Genomic DNA, 24,913 nt, shown 5'->3' with positions numbered 1-24,913 from the left:
TATTGAATGCAACTAAACTATGTGAGTCCTATCTAAATGCAACTATCTAAAGCAATTGGAAATGCTTAGTTCAAACAAATCAATTCCCAAGAGAGCATGTGTAAGTACAAGAGCTAAGTAATAAGGACCAAGTCCAAACCACAATTGTATTGAATTGTTAAAAAGGAGTTTAAACTTGCAAGAATATAGATAATGTGGGTGAACACATGTGATTGAACTTTTGAACCCTCACCGGATGTGTATCCGCTCTATTCGCTCAAGTGTTTAAGGGTTAATTCACTCAATTCTCTTCCAATCATGTTTTCCAAAATTTGATTTTCTTCTAACAATCAACATTTATTCAATGCATGCATACATTCATCATGAGGTCTTTCATTTAGGTCGTAATGGGGTTAGGGTCAAGGTAGGATCATTTATGGTCAAGTGGGCTAGGATTTGAATCTTTGATTAGCATAGACTTTCCCGCCTAACCTAATTAATGACCTATACAAATGCGAGCTATTCGAACTACCCATTCTTCACTTTTTCTTACATACTCATGCATTTTTTTTTTATTTGATTCACAACACTTATGCATTGATTCCTTTTTATTGACTTCACTTTGGGGCATTTTGTCCCCTTTTATTTTTTTTCTCTTTTCTTTATTTTTTTTCTCTTTTTTTTTCTTTCATTTTATTTTTTTTTTCTTTTCATCATTTTTTTTTCTTTTATATATATATATTTTTTTCTTCTTTCAAGCTAAATACAAGAACATCAATGCATAAGGTCTCTACATTTGATTAATACATGAATATGTGCCCAATTCCTAAACATAAAAGTGTATTGCCCCTTTTTATCCCATCCAATGTTCCCAAGCCTCACCAACTTTGAATAATAAAGCACTCTCACTAGCCTAAGCCAATCAAGGATCCAAACAAGGACTTTTCATTGGTTTTCCGCCTTGGGCTTGTAATGAGCTAAAATAAGAATGAGTTGGTTAAGCATAGGCTCAAAATTGGCTAACAATGGAGAGTAAAAGGTTGGCTATTTGGGTAAGTGACAAATGAAATAATGGCCTCAATCATATAAATGCACAAACACAAGAAATAAACGGATATATAGAATCAAGCAAATTAAGGATCACAATCATGGAAAGAGAACAATTTCACACAAGAATGGGAAATAAATGGTTATAAAATGTAACCACATCAATAGGCTCAAGTCTCACAAGCTTGTGTTCTCAATTCAATACATGCTTCACAAGGTATGAAATTCAAGCAAGTTTCAAAAATTTTTTTTTCAATCAATTGGGTTAATGCCCTATATTTAAACTTCTTGAAAAATCTCAATGTTTGACTAAGCATTGTTGTGATTGAAAAGTTCAAAAATTTTCTTAGTTCACCCTTTTTCTTTTTCACTTAGAATCAATATAATATGCAAAAAGGGTGCCTATGTTTTACTTAAAACATGATTTCTAATCACAACCGCAAACTAAAAACAAAGATAAACAAAATGTATAAAGAAGAATCCACTAAAAGTACGGAATCTATCATCCAAAAGATCTAAAAATATCCAAAAGCATCCAATAATATCTAGAAGCATCAAAATGTCTAAAATCCAGAATAAGCAATAAAAGTATCCAAAGCAAACTAGAAATGCAAATGCATCAAAATATATATAAGGATGTGCAAAATGAGATAACTAGGCCGAAAAAAAGTTCACCGGTTCCCAAATAATGCTACCGGTGCCCTCCCCACACTTAAAACCAAGCATCGTCCTCGATGCTAAACCGGAGGATCAGTGGGAGGTACAACGATAGGCTCTGGCTCTGACTGTGGCTGTGGGACCGGCTGAGTCTCCTGTGTCTGAGGTGGTGCCGCCATGTGTGCTGGCTCTGTAGCGTCAGGGGCATCCTGCTGAGCTGGTGCCTCCGCGCCCTCCTCCTGATGATCCTGCTCATCGGAGGCCGGAGAATCGGGAAGCGGAGGTAGCTCGGCGCCCAGAGAGATAAGGGCCTGGTCCATCCGATCCAAACGGCGTCTGACATGGTGTCGCTCTCGCTCTAAGAACCGGAAGAGGCGCTGGACCAGGAGATAGGTAGGCTCAGGTGCTGCTGGGGGGTCTGTAGATGGCGAAGGAGCTGCGACTGTAGAGGAGGATGGGGCAGCTGCAGGGGCTGGTGGTGAAGGTGTCCCTATGACAGCCCTAGCCCGAGAGCGGCGGCTAGCAGGTGGCTTCTCGTGCACCCAAACACCCCAGGGGATAGTAATCTCCCTGTCATCTGCATCAGCTGGTGGTGGTCGCACATCATCATCTGACCACGGGACATCAGCCAGGGCTGCCATACTCGTGACCAATGTAGGAAACGGAAGTAGGCCACGAATATGCGCCCGCCACATGCACTGTCGGATAAGTCTAGGGAAGGAGACATCCTTCCCTTCCATAACACACCCGATCAGCAGAAGCATCTCCATGGGGACCTCAGAAAAGTGGGTGGTAGGCAGGACGTAGTGGGCGAAGATCATTTGCCAAGTCCTGGCCTCCCTAGTCAAATGAGTGAATAACATCCCCTTTGGCTTGGTGTTGCCCGCATCCATAACCCAAGAAGCCTCCGGTATCCCAATCACGCGCCGAAGCGCCTCATAATCAAAAGTCATGGTATGGATGGCTATCTCAGCCTGATGATGGGCACACTGGTCATGCGGGATGTATCGGCAATGTAATGCCTCCCCAATGGCGGCCTCGGTGAGCATAATCTCTCTGCCCCTCAGCTGAACTGAATCCAAGGTCGGACGGAAGAAGTTGCAGTAGAATTCCTTCACCCAAGAGATATTAATGTCACCCAAATCCCGGTCAACAAAGTCAATACCTAACTCAAGGATCCGACCATTAATGCGCCGTCTCACATCATTAGGTAGGAGCAACTTCTTCTCAATATTTAGCTTCGTGGTTCGATACCTAGAGAACCGAAGCTCACAGTAGAGATTGGGGAATTTGCCAGGATTGGTAGAAGGCAACTGCTGGTTCTCTTTATCCTCGTCCTGCAATGGATTCCTAGCATAGTTCTTGTAGATGGAAGGAATGGAGGGGGTAGAGTGTTTTCTCTTTTTAGAGGCGGTGGCTATGGCCTTGCCTTTATCCGACATCCTGAAAAAAAATGTGAGAGAATATATAAAACATTTAGCATGTAACAAAGAAGACATGTTCAGGATACCATTATCAAAGAGCAATCATGATGTTGCACTGAATATGTAAAAGTGAACAAGTAAGCATAAGTGACTGAACCAAAACCGTAATCCTCATGAAAGGTAACACCTCATATGCAAAAGGCACTAATATCATCATATTCATGAAAGAATTGTTAAAGAGGGTTAAAGGTGAGTGTAAGTAAAATGGTGAAAGAAATCAGTGGGATAGAAAAGTGGATTAGTGATATGATGATATATAGGCTCAATTGGACGAGAAATTGCGGTTCATGTTCACGATGATTGTGCAAATCCGGGAAGCCAAAAAAAGGAACAGAAATTTGCCCAAAACTGAAATAAAGATCAAAATGAAACTAATTGCCTTGAAAATCGGGCAGCATTTCGGCTTAAAATTGGACGTTCCCGGATAGCAGAATAGCACAAACAGTAAGAAAGCAGCATCAATTAAGCACAGCAGCAGTGGTACAGCATTCAGGCAACAAGAAGTGCATAAAAAGCAGTCCAAAAGCAGCATACAACAGTCAAACAGACAAACGGCAAGTAAGCACATACGGAGCACTTATCAGGCCTAGAATCCTCTATCCAGTCCTAGCTACCTAACCGCAAGTATTTCTAACTAATCCTAACATACAACATTTGAATTTAGCTAACTAACATGCAATTCTAGGAACGAACATGAATGAACAAATAAAAAGGAAAAATAGAAAAGAATTAACAGAAATGGAGCAGGAACCTGGGAGCCGGGAAAAACTGAAAACGGGAAAGGGGGGAAACGACGATAGAGCAGCAGAGACAGATTGGCACCGCTGTGAACAGTGGCGCGGTGGTTCGAGAGGCTGAAGGGCGGAGGGACGGCGATGGTGAGAGGGTGAGTCGGTCAGAGGAGTAAGAGAGAAGGGAAGAGAGAGAGAGGAAGGCGGTGATGGTGGCGCGGAGGCGGAGGCGGTGGCGCGGTGGGATTTCGGCCGGGAGGAGGAAGAGAGGAGTGAGAGAGAGAGAGAATGGGTGGTGGTGAGAGGGGGAAGAGAAGGTGATGATAAGGGAGGGCGAGTCGCCGGTGGTGAAGATGGCGCGGCGGCGGAGGCGGTGCTGCTGCTGCGATGACAGACGGGGCGAGGAGAAGAAGATGGAGGTTGGGGGGGATGGGTTGCGCGACTGCGCAGTGTGCTTCGCGAGCTAGGGTTATCCCGATTTTTGAATTGGCGCGCGCGCGCACCTTGCGCGTCCGCGCCCATTGATAGAATGTGGTCCCTACGCGTGCGCGTACAACGCGCTTAAGCGGGGATGAGCAGAAAGAGGAAAGAACGCGTGCGCGTACCGTGCGCGCACGCGTGCATGGAGTTGGGCCAGGGGCTTAGAGTTGGCCCAACGCATGCCTAACTCTCTGGAGAATGGCCTGGGAGTCGCGCCACGAGGTTTGCGCGCACGCGGCATAGACGCGTCCGCGTGAATTGAGGGGGATGGAGATCCACGCGTGAGCGTACAGTGCGCGCACGCGTACATGAGATTGGGCCTTAGGCTTAGAATGGGCTTGAGGCATGCCCAACTCTCTGGTCCATGGCCTAGTTTGGTGGCACCGCGCAAGGACGCGCGCGCGGCAAGTGCGCGTCCGCGTACATTGACGAATTTGTGAAATGGCGCGCTGGCGCGATGCGTGCGCTCACGCAGATGGGGTTGGGCCTGGGGCCTAGAGTTAGCCCAGAAATGGCTTAACTCTCTGGGGTTTGGCCCAATCATCTGCAGCAGCAAATCGGCGCGGACGCGGCAGGTGCGCGTCCGCGCAAACTTCCAGGATCTAACAGTCGGCGCGCCCGCACGTAGTGCGCGTCTGCGCCCCTCCTTGGTTTTTTTTTTTTTGCTGGGGCTCCCCTTAGTGTTCACAACTCTTATTCACTCAACCATCATAGAATTCACAAAAAATGCGATTTTTGATATTATTCATCTACTACTAAACACAACATGCATGTGACTAAGCTAACAATTAAATTAAACAAATTTGTATGAAACATCTGCCTACAATGGTAACTCAAATCACTTATTAGGCAAATTTAAAAGGGAATGGAAAGAGTTTACCATGGTGGGGTGTCTCCCACCTAGCACTTTTAGTTTAAGTCCTTAAGTTGGACATTTTGAGATGCTTATTGTCATGGTGGCTTATGTTTGTACTCATCCTTGAATCTCCAAGGATCTTTGCTCCTCAATTGGTTGACAGAATTTCCAACCATATTCATTAAACTTGGGCAAAGTTCTACCCAAGATATGAGTCCCCATAGTTGGTCTTTACATAGCGAACCGGGATCCCATATCTTATCTTCACACCCGTCTTCGATTCGATCTTCGTACATTTTCTTTCCGGGTGGTTGACATGTAGAATTCTCAAAGAAGCTTCCAAACAACTTCCGAGACCCATGCAATTTGGTTCTACACCAACCATTGTTCTCGAATGTTGAGCTTACAACCATCATGAGCTTAGAATGATGTTTCCAACCACTGCACAACTCTCTTATACTTTTAACTCCACAAAGAGCTCTAAGTTGACCATCATTTTCAATTAAACCATATTCAAGTGAGAAATTAAAGCTAAGGGATAAGAGTTTTACCCACTTGAATGTTGTATTGAGTGGTGACTTGGGAAGGGAGGCTTCCCCACACTTAGACCATGCAAGGTTTACTTCCTTGTGCTCTTCTTTAGTTGTTTCCACCTCTTCACAATTCCCTTCACTTTCAACCTCATCTTCTTTGTTACGTGGCTTGGTGTTATCTTCAAGAGCTTCTTCTTGTTCAATGAGAGCCGATTCAACTTTGGATAGAAATTCATTGATGAACAAGGTCATCTCTTGATCGACCTCCTCATATTCTTCAATTTCAATATACACCATGCCAACGTTTTCCTCTTGGTAGCTCTCTTTCTCATTGCTCACCAAGGGTATGGGAGGTTGTGCACACTCGTTTATACTTTCAACTCCATGTCCAATGGGAGGGGATTCCATTGTAGAGAGAAATGCATCCATGATTGAATCCATTTCTTGATAAACCGCTTCCAAGTTTCCAACGATGATATGTCTTGGAGATTGCGCGCCCTCCTCAACATCAATATCAAGCTTCTTGGAAGAGTTCTTCATGATGCTACATTCCCATGGACTTTCAACATCTCCTAGATCTTCAACCACTTCTCCCCTTTCTTCAATGATCATAGGCTTCTCTAATTGTTCCAACACAAAATTTGACTCCTCCTTTTCCACCGAATTTTCTAATTTCTCCTTCATGCTTTGCTCTTCTTTTGACTTTTCACATGGGGTCACGGAAGTACCTTGAGTATTCAAGCATTGGTGGGCTAAAGTGTGCACCACCTTGGTCAAATTGGTTACAAACTCAAGTGTATCCCGCTTCATGGCTTCTTGTCCTTGGAGTAACAAAGTGAGAGGCTCGTCTATTGGGGCTTGGGGTGAATATGGAGGTTCATTATTTTGAAGAGAGGATTCATAGTAGGAAGGTGGTTCTTCTTGGTAAAGGTATGGAGATGGTGAGATTTGAGGTGGTTCTTGGTAGTGATCTTGATAGGGTGGTGGTTCTAAGGGTTCTTGCTCATAATGGCCATAAGGATATGGTGTGGATGATTGGTTATATGATGGATATGGATCATAGGGTGGTGTTTGGTGATGAAAGGCTTGTGAGAATGGTAGAGGTTCATGTTGAGGATGCGATTCATAGGCATATGGTGGTGGTGCTTGGAAGTCACAAGGTGATTCACCATAGCCATTGAATTGGCATGCATTAGGATGGAAATTATACCTATAAGTATCCGGAGGTTGTTGCCAATAGGAGTGATCAATTCCTTGAGGCTCTTCCCATCTTTTTTGGTTCCATCCATGGTACATGTTGCCATTAAAGTCCACATTTCCTACAACACACTTAGAACCAAACTCAAAGCCAAAGTGGTGAGAATTCATAATGAGAGAATCAAAATAAAACTAACAAAAATTAAGAAACAACAAAAGATAAACCTATTCACAATATTCACATATGTACAATAACCAATAACATAACACCATTGCTCATCCCCGGCAACGGCGCCATTTTGACGATTTGGATTTTTGACGGTTTAGAATTTCACAAGTGAAATCTCGTTGCAAGTATAGTTTCTAAACTAATCACTAATCCTTTCATACAAAAAGTTGTTTGTCACTAAAACAAACCCCTAAAATTTATAAACCGAAGTATTGGACCTCGGGTCGTTCTCCCTAGGAATTACAATAAAGTGTCTTGTTATTGATTATGAGTTATTTTGGGGTTTTGGATGAGGGGCATGAAAAGTAAATGGCAATGGAAATAAACTAACTACTATAAAAGCTCTTGGCAAGATATGAGAACTAGAAGTCCTATCCTAGTTATCCTTCTCAATTGTGATGAGAATTGTTCATTGCTACCACTTAGTCAACCCTTACTAAAGAAAGGAAAGTCAAGTGGATGAATTGACTTGAGCCACAAGTCCTAGCCAACTCCCAAGGAGAGACTAGCCTCAGTGCACTCCAAACCAATTAGCAATCTCTCCAATTATCAATCAACAAGGGAATTAGATAACTCAAGTGTCACTAATTACTCTACCTAAGCCAAGAGGAACAAAATCTACACTAAGATCCAACCAAGCATTTCATCAAACACTTGGAAGGCACAAAAGAAAAGTATAGTCAATCACAACAAGAATGAATTCTAGCTACAATTGAATGTAAAGAATTAACAACAACAATCAAGGAAATCACAATTATCATGAATTACCTCAAATTGCATTATTGAAAGAAAACCAAGGAACAACAATATATCCAAAACAAAATGAAGAATTACAATTATTAAAGCACACAACTAGAAAGAGGAAGAAGAGAAGATTAAGAATTGGTGAATGAAAAGTGAATCAAAGCATGAGTTAAACCTAGATCTAAGAAGAGAGATTAACCTAAACCTAATCCTAATCCTAGAGAGAAGAGAGAGCTTCTCTCTCTAGAAACTAACTACAAAGCTAAAACTAAGCTAATTATATCTAACTTCTAAAGTATGAAAAGTATGAAAAATCCTAAGTGATAATGATGCCTTCCCCTTAATCCTTCATCCTTTTATTCCTTTCCTTTAGCAATTTGGCGCCAAAAATGGGTTTAGAAACCCTCTCAAATCGCCAGGCACGTGTTGCATTAATGAGGTCATGTGCCAGCATCGGCGCGTGCGCGCATGGTACGCGTGCGCGTCCCTGGTCGATTCTGTAATGTGCGCGCGAGCGCCTTGTGCGCGTGCGCGTGCATGGCTGACTTTGCTTCTTTGACTTTTTATGCTTCTCTCCACTTGTATGCTTCCTTCTTTGCTTCCTTTGATCCATGCCTAGCCTATTCCAACCTGAGGTTACTAGCAAACACATCAAGGCACCTTATGGAATCAAACAGAAACTAGAATTCACCAAAATAAGGCTTAAAAAGCATGTTTTTATACTTAAGCACAATCATGGAAGAGATAACAAAACCATGCTAATTCTTAGGCTAAATGTGACAAAAGGTTATCAAAATGTTCTAAATTCAAGGCAAAACAAACCGTCAAATTGGGGTTTGTCAGAGACCACTTCATCAAGCCGAACGGAATCATCTCACTCCCGACCTTCGTGGGGCAAGGGCAGAGGCGAAGGACGGTGATGGCCGATTTTGTAATCTTACGAGATTCCACAGCTTACAACATCATCTTGGGGAGAAAAACCATCAACGATCTGGGGGCTGCTATTAGTACGAAGCTGCTCGTGATAAAGTTTGTTGCTGATGACGGATCCGTAGAATCCATCAGAGGAGACTGGGAAACGGCGGTCGCCTGCGACCACGCCAGCCTCTCTCTCAGGAAAAAGTCCAAAGAAGCATTGGGGGTCTTCCTTGCCGACCTGGACGCCAGGATAGATGACAAGCCCAGACCTGAGCCGGAAGGGGATTTGGAAAAATTTAGGGTCGGTGATGGGGACGAGAAGTTCACGTTCATAAACAGAAACCTTCCTTATGAATTAAAAGAACCTTTGATGGAGATGATCAGAGCCAATGCCGACCTCTTCGCTTGGACGCCAGCCGATATGCCAGGGATAGATCCCCAGCTCATGTCACACCATTTGGCCGTCAAACCAGAAGCCAAGCCAGTGGCCCAGAGGAAGAGAAAGATGTCACAGGAAAGGACAGAGGAGGTGGCCAGGCAGGCGGCCAGCCTCCTTGAAGTAGGGTTCATCCGGGAACTGGACTACTCGACCTGGCTGTCGAACGTAGTTTTGGTGAAGAAACACAATGGGAGGTGGAGAATGTACGTAGATTACTCCGACCTCAATAAGGCATGTCCTAAGGACTGCTACCCCCTGCCCAACATTGACGCACTCGTCAACGCAGCGGCGGGATACCGGTATCTGAGCTTCATGGATGCCTACTCAGGGTACAACCAGATACCGATGCACCGACCCGACGAGGAAAAAACGGCGTTCATAACGCCAGGAGGGACCTATTGCTACAAAGTAATGCCATTTGGTTTGAAAAATGCTGGCGCCACATACCAGAGATTGATGAACAAGATATTCAGTGAGCTTATAGGAAAGACAGTGGAGGTCTATGTGGACGACATCCTCGCAAAAACCACACGACCCGACGATCTCCTGAGCGACCTGGGGGGCGTATTTGCATCCCTCCGGCAACACGGCATGAGGCTTAACCCGCTCAAGTGCGCCTTTGCCATGGAGGCTGGAAAATTCCTGGGGTTCATGATCACCCAAAGAGGAGTAGAAGCCAACCCCGAGAAGTGCCAAGCGATTCTCCAGATGAAGAGCCCGGGTTGTCTCAAAGATGTCCAACGATTGGCGGGAAGACTGACAGCTTTATCCCGTTTCCTCGGTGCATCGGCAGCAAAAGCCCTACCCTTCTTCAATCTGATGAAAAAGGGAATGGCATTCGAATGGACCCCAGCGTGCGAGGAAGCATTCAACCACTTCAAGGAGATCCTAGCAACACCTCTGGTGCTCGGGAAGCCCAAGGCCGGAGAATCACTCTACCTATACCTGGCAGTAACAGAGGAAGCACTTGCAGCAGTACTCGTAAGAGAAGAAGGGAAAGCTCAACAGCCAGTCTACTTCGTGAGCAGGGCTCTACAAGGAGCCGAGCTGAGGTACAGCAAACTGAAAAAACTGGCGTTGACACTCCTAACTTCCTCCCGAAGGTTAAGGCAATACTTCTAGGGCCACCGTATAGTCGTGAGGACGGATCATGCAATTCACCAAGTACTCCAAAAACCCGATTTGGCGGAAGGATGATGACATGGGCCGTCGAGCTTTCCCAATATGACTTGCAGTATGAGCCCTGACACGCAATCAAGGCCCAGGCAATGGCAGACTTTTTGGTCGAGGTAACGGGTGATCCCCCGAGAAAACGGGCACACGGTGGAGGCTCCACGTGGACGGGGACTCCAACCAAACGTCCGGGGGAGCAGGGGTCATCTTAGAAAGCCCGGCAGGAGTCATCTACGAGCAATCGACCAAGTTCGAGTTCCCTGTGTCGAACAATCAAGCGGAATATAAAGCTCTCTTAAGCGGACTAACACTAGCGCAGGAAGTCAGGGCAACGAAGGTCGAAGTATGCAGTGACTCACAGGTCATCACCTCACAAGTAAACGGAAGCTACCAAGCCCGGGACCCCCTCCTGCAAAAATACGTGGAAAAGGTTAAAGAAATGACAGGTCAGTTCCAAGAGGTCATGATCCAACACGTCCCAAGAGAAAGGAACACACGGGCGGACCTCCTGTCTAAACTAGCGAGCACGAAACCAGGAGCGGGTAACTGGTCTCTCATCCAAAGCATGGTGAACGAGCCAACGGTCGCCCTCCATTTGACGGAGTCAAGCCCCTTGTGGTTGGACCCCATCACAAACTTCCTGGAACTCGGCAAGTTACCTGACGATGAGAAAGCGGCCAAAACATTGAGAAGGGAGGCGGCCAGATATGCAATCATACAAGGGCAATTGTTCAGAAAGGGGCTCAGCCAGCCCCTATTGAAGTGCTTGCACCCCGACCAGACCAACTATGTACTTAGAGAAGTCCACGAGGGATGTTGCGGCCACCATATCGGGGGCAAAGCCCTAGCGAGGAAGCTCATCCGAGCTGGATACTACTGGCCATCAATGATGAAGGACTCCAGGGAATTTGTTAGAAAGTGCGTAAAGTGTCAACAAAATGCCAATTTCCACAAGGCGCCGGCCTCCGAGCTGAGCCTTCTGACGACTACACGACCTTTCGCTCAATGGGGAGTCGACCTTCTAGGACCTTTCCCGGTTAGCCCAGGACAGGTCAAATATCTCATAGTGGCCATCGAATACTACACCAAATGGATAGAGGCTGAGCCGCTGGCCAGCATATCCTCCTCTAATTGCAGGAAGTTCATGTGGAGACAGGTGATAACCCGGTTCGGCATCCCGGAGGTCGTCATCTCGGATAATGGAACACAATTCACTGACAAGAAGTTCACGGAGTTCCTCACCGGCCTAGGGGTAAAGCAAAAGTTTTCCTCAGTTGAACACCCCCAGACAAACGGACAAGTAGAGTCCGCGAACAAGGTCATCTTACTTGGCCTCAAGAAACGCCTAGACAACAAGAAAGGCGCTTGGGCCGACGAGCTCGCTTCGGTCCTGTGGTCCTACCGAACAACCGAGCAAAGCGCTACGGGGGAAACCCCTTTTCGCCTAACATATGGGGTCGAAGCCGTGATACCCGTCAAAATCGGCGAACCGAGCCCACGGCTACTGCTCGCAGGTGTAGACGAAGCGGTAGAAAAGGACCTGGTGGAGGAGACGAGGGAGATGGCCCATTTGTCAGAAACAGCGTTGAAACAAAGAATAGCCCTGCGCTACAACGCTAAAGTCCTCAGGAGGGATTTTGGGGAAAGAGACCTCGTTCTGCGACGCAACGACATCGGTCTGCCGACCTCTGGAGAAGGAAAGCTGGCGGCAAATTCGGAAGGTCTCTACAGAATTAGAGAAGTGCTTGGCAAGGGTGCCTACAAGCTCGAGAGACTTGACGGCAAAGAAATCCCTAGAACGTGGAATGCAGGTAACTTGAGAAGGTTCTACTCCTAACTCGGGCAAACCGACCAGGAGGCCTAACGGACTCATGTATGCTTGCTCTGTTCACGTTAATTTTTAGTCACTTTTTAGCTATTTACTCTTATCGAATACTTGCCATATTAACAAGCTTGCCTAGCTGACGATTAATTTCCACTTGTCAAAATATTCTCCTACTTATCTGTTGCTTCCCAATATGCGTTTCATACGATTGCGTCCTAAAACGGTAGTCCGGGACTGATCACCCCGGGAGCCAGATGGACCATAGCTATAATTAACACGGCGACAACACGACCAAATCAGTCCGAATCGCTACCAACGTGAAAACGACAAAACGGGCACAAGCAATGAGCCCACCCCAAAAAGGCGGTAACAAAAATAATACGACGAGAAAGGCGAAAGATAGTAACGACCACTCGGCTAAACGACTAACTTAACATAAACGTTACGAAGTATCAAACTACAAAACATGCAACAAATGTTCAACAAATCTACATCAAAATGTTTAAGTTATAAGAAGTCACTTCCTAGGCATGTCGACAATCTTGCCGTCTTGGATCATTTTGAAGACCCCAATAGCCGATGTGTCGAAGTCGAGAGCCACGATCTTCACTTGGGCTTTCAGAGCATCTTCAGTCATAGAATTAGCGTTCTTCCCTTGCTCTTTGGTCGCTTTCAGCTTCTTCCGGAGCTCCTCGACCTCGACTTTAGCGGCTTTAGCCGACGACACGGCCTGGTCGCGCTCTTTCTCCAAGACCGCCACCTGACCCTGAGCGGCGTTCAGCTGGCTCTCCAAAGTCATCTCCCGCTGAGCTAAACGGGCCACCGTCTCATCGGAAGCCTTCAATTTTTCCTCGGCAGATGTCGTCTTTTCCTCGGACGCCTTGAGCTTCTCCCCCATCTCGGACAACTGGCTCTGTAGCAGCTCAACCTGCACCTTGAAGTCATTGTTTACCTTGACAGAGGACTCGAGCTTCCTCCGGAGGGCCTGCATTCCCGACAACTCAAACTCAACCTTTCGAGCTATCACGGCCCCCCGGAGCAAAGTCCGGTACATCCATCTCGCCTAACCGGCCAGGTCAGTTCCATGAAAATGCTCCTCCGTCCCAGGGATCAGCTGCGAGTCGATAAAGGTTGTGGCATCGAAATTTCTCTCCATGATGGTGAGAGTCCCCTCCAGGCTCGCAGACGCCCTCCGCCTTTTAGGGGTGTGGATGAGTTCCACATCGTCATCTTCCTGATGGGCAGAGGACGAATGCCCGCCAACGATGACCTCGGGAGGGGGAGAAGCCTGCGCCCCTTCTGGTTTCTTGCCCAACATGTTGGTATCCTGGGGAGGGGGCACAGTCTGGTCCTCCTTCTCCCCAGAAGGGCCACCCGAGTTCCCGATGTCTTTCTCCTCGGCCTTCTCTTCATCGCTTTCCTCGAAGAAGGTCTTCATCAGGTTCTCAAGACCCGTCACTGTAGTAGACATCTCCACTGCAGCAAACAAACAAACACATCAGTCGTTAGATCGCGCAAAGTCAACAGTAATAAACAACACAAAAAATACAAAGCAAGACGACTCACGGATATAGCTCCTGGCGGCCTCCCGTTCACCCATGAGGAGATGGGGATTCACGGGGTTCTTTTCAAAAAGAGCAAATAGCACATCGGCTATTCTCTTATCTACCGAGGACATCCTCTTATACGTCACTTTAATAAAAGGATTCGACCCCGCCCCAAAACTCCAATAAGTGGGGATGAGGCGTTCCCCCTCTAAAGACAACCAAAAGGGGTGGCGACCTTTAACGGGGCGGACTTTGAAAAATTTATCTTTAAACCCGTGGTAGGAGTCCTCGAACAGACCAAATATTCTCCTACCCTGGGCAGACCGGAAAGAGAGGAACCCTTTCTTCGCTTTCCCTTGTTTGGAAGGGTTGGTAAGATTGAAGAAGAAAAGGAAGACATCCACCGACACCGGCAGCTCGAAATACTCGCAAACCATCTCAAAATAGCGGATAGAAGTCCAGCTGTTCGGATGGAGCTGTGACAGCGACACGGATATCCGATACAAGAGCGACATCTGGAACTCGGAAAACGGAAGGCGAACCCCGACCTGGGTAAACATGGATTTGTAAAACCAAATCCAGTCGGTGATCTGGGGAGAGTGAAGATTGATCTCGTACAGCCGCTCATGGGGGGCAGACACGGAGGTCTCATAATTGGCCTCTTCGTCTGTTCCCCCGCACAAGTACCCGGCTTGCCGGAACACCGTCAACTCCGCCAGATCCATCTGGTTCGGCGAGTCCTTTACATCCGAGGTTACCCAAGCGTACGGATCATAGCTCGCCGTGGAAGGGGAAGCCCGGGAGACGACACGTGGCATACCTACAGCGGGGTACCATTCCGTTAGTCTACGAGGTCAGGAGTCCGGGGAAACCTAAAAACTATACCCTTTCCACTCAATCATGACCAAATACAGCTAAGAACTATACCAATCGCACAAATCACCTAGAAACCTATCCAAGAATTGTACCCCTCCCCCAACACATCTACCTAGCATCAAATGGCCACATAACAGCAAAAATGGCGAAGCTAATACATACAACAAGCATGCGAGAACGAAACAGGAAATAGAAGGATTCTAGAATTACCTGAATTGATTGCAGGATCTTGAAAGTGAAGGAAGAGGCACAGAGACGCTCGAACAAGAAGGTTTGGATATCAGGGAGAGAAGAAAATGGGAATAGTGAAAGTGGGAGCAAAGGAAATAAGAAACTGTTTAAAAACCGCTGCATAAAGCGCGAAAAGGCCAGGGGTAAAATGGTCTTTGCGCGCAGGGTTTTTCGTAACCCATTATGAGAATTTAATGCTCAGCGCGAAGAACGAAGCAACAAAATGGTCGCCTCAGCAACCAAGAGACACGCGCGCAGGGGGCACGTCCCTCCCACGGTCAGCCGACCCGACGACAACACACGAACGAAGAAATCACGCGCCACCAATGTCCCTCACGACCATCACTGGCGCATCGGGGGCACTGTTACGGCCTGGCCCAGAACCCCTACGGGTCGGCCCGATCCGGACGCCACCCGGTCCGGATATACGCCCCGCAACCGACCCGGACACGCGTCCATGATAGCTCATGAGCAGCTGTGGGACAACGTCCCTAGAAACATGGGCCTGTTCTCATCGGGCCCACCTCTGACAGGTATATAAGGGGAAGACTTGCTCTTCCCCCGAGGTACGTCACATATCACACTACCCTTTCCGCCTACACATTTACTGACAAGAGCGTCGGAGTGTCTTTGCAGGTGGCACCCCCCCCCCTTTTTCCACACGAAGTACTCGGGACCTCACGTATCGTTGACCGGCAGTCCACGACTTGACGAGCCCCTACCATCATCCTGGATCACTACCCGAACCGTCCGGTAACCGACCTACCGAACAAAGAGTAAAATCAAAACATGATAAAATAGCTTGCCATCTTGAAAATATTTGTTTTGAAACCAAATTTTTTACATCATTTTTCAAAACGCTTGGAGCTGCTTTACAACCAGTTCTTATTATAAATGTTTTATTAAATAAATCTTCCTGAAATTTTGAAACACATAATACTATGGCAAGTATTTTTTTAACTGTTGCATAATTCTTTTGAGCCTGGTTCTAAATTCTTGAATAATATTTTACTATTTGCTCTTTTGAGCTATTAGGAGGTATTTGTTTAAGAATTCCTTCATATCCTAATTCTGATGCATTTGTTTCTACAATTAATTTATCCAATGGATCTAGTATACTTATATAGGGTATTTCTTTTATCGCATTTTTTATTTTTATTATTATAAAAGTCATTTCTTCTGTCCATGGAGGTAGATTTTTTCTTAGTCTCTTATAAAGAGGTTCGCATGTGTCTCTTATTCCAGGTAGAAATTCTGCCACATAATTTAAACATCCCAAAAATCTTTGTAATTATTTTTTGTTAGTTATTTCATTTAGGAAATTATCTGCAAATTTAATGGCTCTTTTAATAGGTACTATAGTCCCTTAATAGATTTCATATCGTAAGAATCTTACTTTAGTTATAAAAAATTTCATTTTCTTTTCTGATAAAACTAATCTTTGTTCTTTTATAATATTCATAAATTTTTCTAGGTGATATATATGCTGATTTATCCCTTTTGAATATACTAATACGTCATCAAGATATACTATAGTAAATTTTATATGCAGATAAAATATATTATTCATTATTTCTTGGAATTTGTTCGGAGTATTTTTTAATCGTTGAGGCATTACATTCCATTCATAATGTCTGAAGGGTACTATAAAAGATGTTTTATATCTATCTTCCTCTTACTGCAATCTGATAATATCCTGATTTCAAATCAAATTTTGAAAAGATATTTGTTTTATTTAATCTTTTAATTAAATCACTTTTATTTGGTAAGAGATACCTAATCCATTTTAGTACCTTGTTAAGAGGTTTATAATTGATGACTAATCTTGGAGCACCTCTTTCTATTTCAGATGCTTTCATCACATAGAAGCATGTACAGCTCCTGGGTGATTTTGAAGGCCTTATTAGTCCCTTATCTAAATATTCTTGTATTTCTTTTTTACAATATTCTAGATATTCTTTATTCATATGTATTGGTTTTGCCTTTGTTGGTATATCTTTTTAATTAAATCCATCTTCATATGGTAAAGATATTTCATGTAATTTTCTATGATGAAAAGCTTTGGGGTTTAGGCTACATAGTTCTTTTTTAATTTTTTCTTCAATTCCTTTTATTTTATTTTGTATTTAAGGAGTTTGTAATTGTTCTTCTATTCTTTTGTATATAACTTCTTGATTTAAATAGTTAATTTGTCTTGTTTTTCTTTCTATAACAATAATTTGGATTGGTAGGTGTTGTAAAATTTTCTCTTGGTTTAAGTAGTTAATTTGTCTTGTTTCTTTTTCTATAATATTAACTTGTGTAGATAGACATTGTAACATATTGAGTTCATGTTGTTTTGGTTTAGTTACGGACTCACACGGTCCAGCCCAACAACACGGCGAGTCGGGAACACCGCCCCGACCCAAAGCCCGCATCACCCTCCAAACGACGAGGAAACCCGACAGGTCGGTCCCCTGCGCCCGACCCAAAGCGCGTGCGACCTGCCACCACGGCTTATCACCACGCCCAGAAAAACGGTCGGGTCGGTATCCTCGGGGCAGCACCCGAAGTCTGAAACGACCTGCTCTTACCACGTGGATAGGGACAGCTCACAAGCGTCCTGACCTGTGGGCTAGGTCATTTATGGGCCTATCCAGCACAGTATATAAGGGGAGAGGTCAGCTCTCCCCCCGACGTACACATCATCTTACCTAATTTGGCTATCATCTCGTACAGATACTGACTTGATCGTCGGAGTGTCCTTGCAGGTGGCCACCCCCTTTTTCATCCGTTCTACCATCGGTTTCGCCAGTCCCCAGCTCGAGCCTGCGAACCCGCTCCAAGTCGCTCCAGGGTTTCGCCCTCTCATCCTTCCACCATCACCAAACCCGTCGAGTAATCGGCATCCTCAGGTAACGAATATTGGCGCCGTCTGTAGGGACCCCGGAACAGACATGGAGCGACTTCCCACATCAGAAGAGCTCCGCGAAGGAGGCGGGGCCGCCTGAGCAGGGCAAGTTCGACAGCTCGTACTGGCCAACAGCCACGATCTTCCGTGCAACCAAACCAACCAATCTACACTAAGACTCCCAAAAGGCATCCTTTCGGAGGAACGGGAGCCGACAGCGCCAAGATCATGCAAGAGCTCAAAAACAAAGTACAAAACCTTGAAAGGGAGTTGGCAGCGAGGAGTTGATCCCAAGCTGACGTCAGCCGACCCCACGATGACGCCAGCCGATCCCGCACCCACACCCGCTGCCCCTCCCGAAGATACGAGAATAGAGAAAGGAGCCTAACAAAGCGCGACGAGGCGCATACACAGGCGACCTCTTGACCTACCCAAGGCAGGTCCGAGAGCCACGGGGAGTCCCAAAGAGGGAAAGCCAAGAAGCAACAGGAACCAATCAGCATGGGAGCCACTCCTTTCCACCCCTCGATCCTCAAGGTTCGGCTTCCGAAGAATTTCGACAAGCCAACGGACATGAGGTACGATGGGACAAAGGATCCCCAAGAGCACCTCACAGCTTTTTAAGCAAGGATGAATTTGGAAGGAGTAGGTGACGTGGTCAGGTGTCGAGCATTCCCTGTGATGCTGGCCGGCCCAGCAATCCGATGGTTCAACGCACTCCCACAAGAATCCCTGGGTGCATCAAAGACGTGCAGCGACTCACCGGAAAGCTCACGGCCCTATCCCGGTTCCTCGGTGCCTCGACAGAAAGGGCCATCCCATTCTTCAACTTAATGAAGAAAGGAATCGCCTTCGAGTGGACCCCGGCATGCGAAGAAGTGTTTAGCCACTTCAAAAAGATACTCTCAGAACCTCCCGTACTCAGCAAACCTAGAGAAGGGAAACCCCTGTACTTATACCTAGCTGTGACCACACAAGCCATGGCTGCAGTCCTTGTCCGAGAAGAAGACAAGACTCAACACCCAATATACTTCATCAGCAAAGTACTCCAAGGGGCGGAGTTGAAATACACCAAGTTGGACAATTTGGCTTACGCCCTACTAACCTCATCCAGAAGATTAAAACAGTACTTCCAAGGGCACGTGATCATCCTAAGAACCGACCAGGCCATTCGGCAGGTCCTCTAGATACCCGACCTCGCGGGAAGAATGATGGCGTGGGCAATAGAGCTGTCCCAATATGACTTGCAATACGAACCCAGGCAAGCAATTAAAGTCCAAGCCATGGCAGATTTCCTGGTAGAGGTCACAGGGGAGGCCCCCAACATACCAAACACACGGTGGAAACTCCACGTCGATAGAGCATCCAACCAAACGTTCGGAGGGGCTGGGATCATTCTTGAGAACTCGGCAGGAGTAGCTTATGAACAATTGATCAAGTTCGATTTCCCAATCTCCAACAATTAGGCAAAATACGAAGCCCTGATAAGAGGGTTAGTATTAGCCAAAGAGGTCGGAGTATTAAGAGTAGAAGTTAGTAGCGACTCCTGGATCGTCACCTCTCAGATAAATGGCAGCTACCAAGCCAGGAACGCGCTTCTACAAAAATACCCGGAAAAGGTAAAGGAGCTATGCAAAAGCTTTGTGGAAGTCATAATTCAGCATGTCCCTAGAGAGAGAAATGCTCGAGCCGACCTCCTCTCCAAACTAGCAAGCACCAAGCCCGGGATAGGAAACAGATCCTTAATCCAAGGGCTAGCAACTGAACCTGCAATCATCCTGTGCGCAACCCAAATACCGAACCCCTCCTCTTGGATAGATCCTATCCTTCGATATTTGGAGCATGGCAAAACTTCTGAGAATGAGAAAGAAGCGCAAAACACCAGAAGGGAAGCCTCCAAATATGTGATCATACAAGGACAACTGTACAAACGAGGGCTCCACCAACCCTTACTCAAATGCCTACGCCCCGACCAAATGGACTACGTCCTAAGCAAAGTCCATGAGGGATGTTGTGGTCACCACATCGGAAGAAGATCGTTGGCAAGAAAGATCATCAGAGCAGAATATTACTGGCCCACAATGATGTCGGACGCCTAGGAGTTCGTCAAAAAATGCAAAAAATACCAGGAAAACGCCAATTTCCACAAAGCTCCACCTGAAGAACTTTGCCTGATGATGGCCCCCCGACCTTTCGCCCAATGGGGAGTCGACCTCTTAGGACCGTTCCTGCCTGGGCCTGGACAAGTAAAATACTTGATAGTAGCCATAGACTACTACACCAAATGGGTAGAAGCGGAACCACTAGCTAGCATATCTTCAGCGAATTGCCAAAAATTCATGTGGAGGCAAGTGGTCACCAGGTTCAGAATCCCAAAAACCGTCATATTAGATAATGGGACACAGTTCATCGACAAGAAGTTCAAAGAATTCCTAGCAGGACTGGGAATCAAGCAAAAGTTCTCCTCAGTCGAGCACCCTCAAACCAACGGCTAGGTAAAGGCAGCCAACAAAGTCATCTTAAACGGGCTAAAGAAGCGACTTGAAGGAAAGAAGGGCTCATGGGCAGATGAGCTAGCCTCAATCTTATGGTCCTACAGAACCTCCCCCCAATCATCTACTGGCGAAACCCTCTTCCGACTCACATACGGGGTCGACACAGTCATCCCAGTCGAAATCGGGGAGCCGAGCCCAAGGTTTCTCCTCGGAGGGGGAAGCGAGGTAGTCGAAAAGGACCTGATTGATGAAACAAGACAAATGGCACATCTAACAGAGACAGCAATCAAGAAAAGGATAGCCCTAAGGTACAATGGCAAAACACTAAGAAGAAGTCTTGAAGAAGGCGACTTGGTCTTACGACGCAACGACATAGGTCCACAAACCCCGGGAGAAGAAAAATTGGCCGCGAACTGAGAGGGTCCCTACAGGGTAAGAGAAGTCCTCGGAAAGGGTGCCTACAAGTTGGAGAGGTTGGATGGAAACAAGGTACCGAGAACATGGAACATGGCAAACCTAAAGAGGTTCTACTTATAAGAAGAAGCAACCACACGATCTAACGACCTCGACCCCTCCACTTTGACTTCCTTTGCATTCCTTTTTTCCTATCCCATCTCTTTCACTTGATTATGTATTACACCACCTTCTTTTTTTTAATTTCTACATATGCATATAGAATAAGTTTGTCTTTTTACAAGATTTACGTCAAAAATGACAAAACGACAACGAACGGTCGACCTAACGGAAACCCGGGACTGATCACCCCGGAAACCAAAGGGACCCAGAGAAAAAAACAACTCAAAGAGACAAGCAACAAAAACGGTAAATACCATAAAAATGGTAAACCAAAAGGCTGCGACGGCCCGGGTAAGCAAAAACAATAATAATAAAGGCAAAGCCACGATGGCCCGAGCAAGCAAGCAATAACAGAAAACGGCCTAATCAAAATAAAGTGCCAAAGTGTTCATTACAACTAAAAGGCGCCTTAAACAGGCCCAAAGATAAAAACAAATTACAAAAAGTAAGGCAAGGAGTACAAAAAGCTTAAAGAAGTAACCATCTCAAGGCTTGAGGATATCAACAATCTTCCCATTCTCAACTGTCTTGAGAGCTCCAAGCTGAGAAAGTTTGAGATCGGGAGCCAGCATGGCCACCTGAAGCTTAATCCCCTCCTTGGTCAGCTTCACGGCCTCCCGGGTCCCCTTTGCAATCTCCTTATTTTTCTTCTTCAAAGCAGATATCTCCTGACGAGCAGTCTCTGCCGAGCTCTCCGCCAATTTCAGCTTTTCCTCTAATTCCTTAACCTTCTTCTCAGCAGCGGCAGTCTCACCACGAGAAGTATTCAAATCCTTCATCAAGGCAAGGTCCCGATCCACCAGCCTGTTGATCTCTTTGGCATCCTCCTTAGCCTTCTTCTCCTGCTTAGACAACTTTGTCTTCAGAGACTCCTCCCGAGATCTTGAATCTGTCAGGTCTTTCTGGGAGTTCTGAAGTTTCCCTTCCAAAATATGATAATTTCCCAAGACAGGTTCCACCTTCTTGGCAATAGCAGCAGCTCGAAGAAGGCTGCAATAGATCCACCTCGCCTGGCCAGAGAGGTCAGCATCCCGAAAAAACTCTTCAGTACCAGGAAGCAACTGGGACTCGATGAAACCCCCAGTATCGAAGTTCTTTTCCATAACAGAAAGGGCCTTCCCGGAGTCCCGCTTCCTCTTCTTCGGGTTGCCAACGGCCTTTAAGTCGTCATCACCAAACCCCAGATCCTCCTCGTCAAAAGAGACCTCCGCCTCCACACTTGGGTTCCCCAAGGCATTCTCAGGAGGAATCTCCACCTTCTCCAGCTGACCTTGGTCAGCCCCGTCAACCCGACCACTGCCCTCCTCGGCATCCTCCTGGTCCTGACTCACCGAAGGAGTCGCCGAATAATCCTCACCACCACCATCACCCTCTTTGATGAGGTTCATCAAGTCAGCCAGGGTAGTCTTCCCGCCAGCCATGGAAACTGCAAGCAAAAAGCAAATGTGTGAGCAATAGAAGAAGCAAACACTAAAAAGTACAAGAAAAATAAAGAACTCACCAACATACGACCGACCGGTCTCCTGGTCCCCCATAACCATATGAGGGTTAAGGTTTTTCTCACCAAAAATGGCCAACAAGATGTCGGTGATGTTACGCTCTTCCGAGCTCAACCAATCATAAGAAATTTTTATTAAGTAATCAGATCCCGCCCCAAAACTCTAGTAAGTCGGGATCCGCCTTTCCCCTTCGGCAGTAAGCCAGAAGGGCTGATGACCCTCAACCGGTCTGACCTTGAAAATAGTGGACTTGAAACCATGAAAGGAGTCCTCAAAAAGGCCAAAGATCCTGCGACCTTGTTGGGCCCTGAAGGACATATACCCCTTCTTTGTCTTCCCCTGTCGAGAAGGGTTTATAAGAAGGAAAAGGTAGAGAAAAACGTTCACAGAGATCAGAAGCTCCAGATACTCACAAACCATCTCGAAACATCGGATGGCAGCCCAGCTGTTTGGATGCAGTTGCGACGGAGCAACATCACAACGGTTTGGCAAGCCCATGACAAAAGGAGAAAAGGGTAAGCGAACCCCCAAGGTCGTGAACATGGGTTCATAAACCCACAACCAATCAACAACTCGTGGAGCTAACAGGTTCTTTTGGCAAACACGCTCCCGACCAGCAGGAACATAAACTTGGTACAACGCTTCCTCGGGGCCACCTCCACACAAGATCCCAGCCTGACATAGATCCTGGAGGCTCTCCTTCGTGACCTTGGAAGGGGTGTCCCTCACGTCGGAAGTAACCCAGGCATAGTGATCAACGAAATCGGCTAGCGGACGCTGAGCCTGATTGGGAAGTACGAGGCACTCGGCCATACCTACAGTGGGGGCACCACTTAGTCAGAACGGGGGGTCGGAAACCCTTAAAGCAGTAAAACAAGCCGCAACCAAAACCACTCCGTAAGACACCCCTACGCTAACCCAGAAACTTAAACTAAACCCAGAAAAATCCAGTGGCGCCCCCTCTAAAGGAAGAAGCAGCAAAAAGCAAAAGAATCCCAGGCATGCACAAAAAACGCATGAAGGCACCAAGGGAAACTAGAAAAAGAGAAAAAACTGTAACAGCGTACCAGGAAAATGCAGAATCTGGAAAAGTTGAAGGAGAAATCCAAAAGAACCGAAGCAGCAGCAAGAACAGGGAAGAGAACAAAAGCAGCAGTAGCACAAGGAAATAGAAGAAGAAGAAAAGAAGAATAGAATTATGAGGAAGTTGAAAATTAAAAAAGCAAAAAGCGTAACTGCCGAGGAGGAGCGCCAAAAGACAGGGGCACATTCATCATTTTGTGCAAATTTCAAATCATGAAATGATGGGCATTTAATGCCCAGCGCGGAAGCCAAGGAGGCAACACTCAGGGAAAAGCGAGATGACCACGCGTGGGAAACACGAACGGCATCAGCGAGCTTTTGAGAAGAAGGATACATCCCGACTTGGCGAGTAAGTCAAACGCGCCCAGTCACGAGCTTCACACCTCAAGACTGACGCGTTGGGGGCACTGTTACGGACTCACACGGTCTAGCCCAACAACACGGCGGGTCAGGAACACCGCCCCGACCCAAAGGCCGCATCACCCTCCAAACAACGAGGAAACCCGACGGGTCGGTCCCCCGCGCCCGACCCAAAGTGCGTGCGACCAGCCACTACGGCTTATCACCACACTCAGAAAACCGGTCGGGTCGGTATCCTCGGGGCAGCACTCGAAGCCCCGACCCGAAGTCCGGAACGACCTGCTCCATCCACGTGGACAGGGACAGCTCACAAGCGTCCTGACCTGTGGGCTAGGTCATTTATGGGCCCATCCAGCACAGTATATAAGGGGAGAGGTCAGCTCTCCCCCGGAGGTACACATCATCTTACCTAATTTGGCTGTCATCTCGTATGGGCACTGACTTGATCGTCGAAGTGTCCTTGCAGGTGGCCACCCCCTCTCTCATCCGTTCTACCACCGGTTTCGCCAGTCCTCAGCTCGAGCCCGCAAACCCGCTCCAAGTCGCTCCAGGGTCTCGCCCTCTCATCCTTCCACCATCACCCGACCCGTCGAGTACCCGAAATCCTCAGGTAACGAACAAGTAAGAAATTCAAAATGAACAGGATGATTTGGAATGCGTACACAGGTTATTCCGTCGATGTCGACGTTAAAGGGATATAATAATATAGTAAAAAAATTTCCTAATATGACTTGATGAGATATATTTCTTGCTAAAAAGAATGTAATGGCAAAGCATACTCGATTTTTACAAATTTTTGCTTTAGATAATTTATAGTCTATAGTCATTCTATCATTTTCTGCTTTTAGAACTTTTTCTGTAGTTTTTTCATAATATTTTGTAGGTATTAACCCTTCTTGTATACAATTAACATCAGCTCCTGAATCTCATAGCTATGAAATCAAATTTTTCTTCTCCTATAATTAAGGTTATCGTAGTGAACCACTTTTGGCTTACTAATAAAGTTAGTATATTTATGCAATTTTCTGGTCCCATATTAATATAATTCTCTGGAATTATTATGT

At 46.2% G+C, this 24,913-nt stretch overlaps 1 protein-coding gene across 1 annotated transcript; it reads left to right on the top strand.

Annotated features, from left to right (window-relative positions):
• Positions 1-18,540: 18,540 nt before the first annotated feature.
• LOC140176221 (uncharacterized) lies at positions 18,541-19,935 on the top strand. Its single transcript, XM_072206146.1, has 2 exons — positions 18,541-19,014; positions 19,303-19,935. The coding sequence occupies exons 1-2, from the start codon at positions 18,541-18,543 to the stop codon at positions 19,933-19,935; spliced, it is 1,107 nt and encodes a 368-aa protein (XP_072062247.1).
• The last annotated feature ends 4,978 nt before the right edge of the window (positions 19,936-24,913 follow it).

Source organism: Arachis hypogaea, chromosome 11 (genome assembly GCF_003086295.3).
Source record: "Arachis hypogaea cultivar Tifrunner chromosome 11, arahy.Tifrunner.gnm2.J5K5, whole genome shotgun sequence".
NCBI classification, from domain to species: domain Eukaryota; kingdom Viridiplantae; phylum Streptophyta; class Magnoliopsida; order Fabales; family Fabaceae; genus Arachis; species Arachis hypogaea.
Note: the sequence above shows the minus strand (reverse complement) of the source record. Positions and strands in the feature narration are given on the sequence as shown.

Coding starts and splice junctions, on each gene's coding strand:
- LOC140176221 (XM_072206146.1), top strand. CDS start 18,541: ATGGTTCAACGCACTCCCACAAGAATCCCTGGGTGCATCAAAGACGTG. Junction 19,015..19,302: donor CCGACCAGGCCATTCGGCAG/GTCCTCTAGATA, acceptor TCCAACAATTAG/GCAAAATACGAAGCCCTGAT.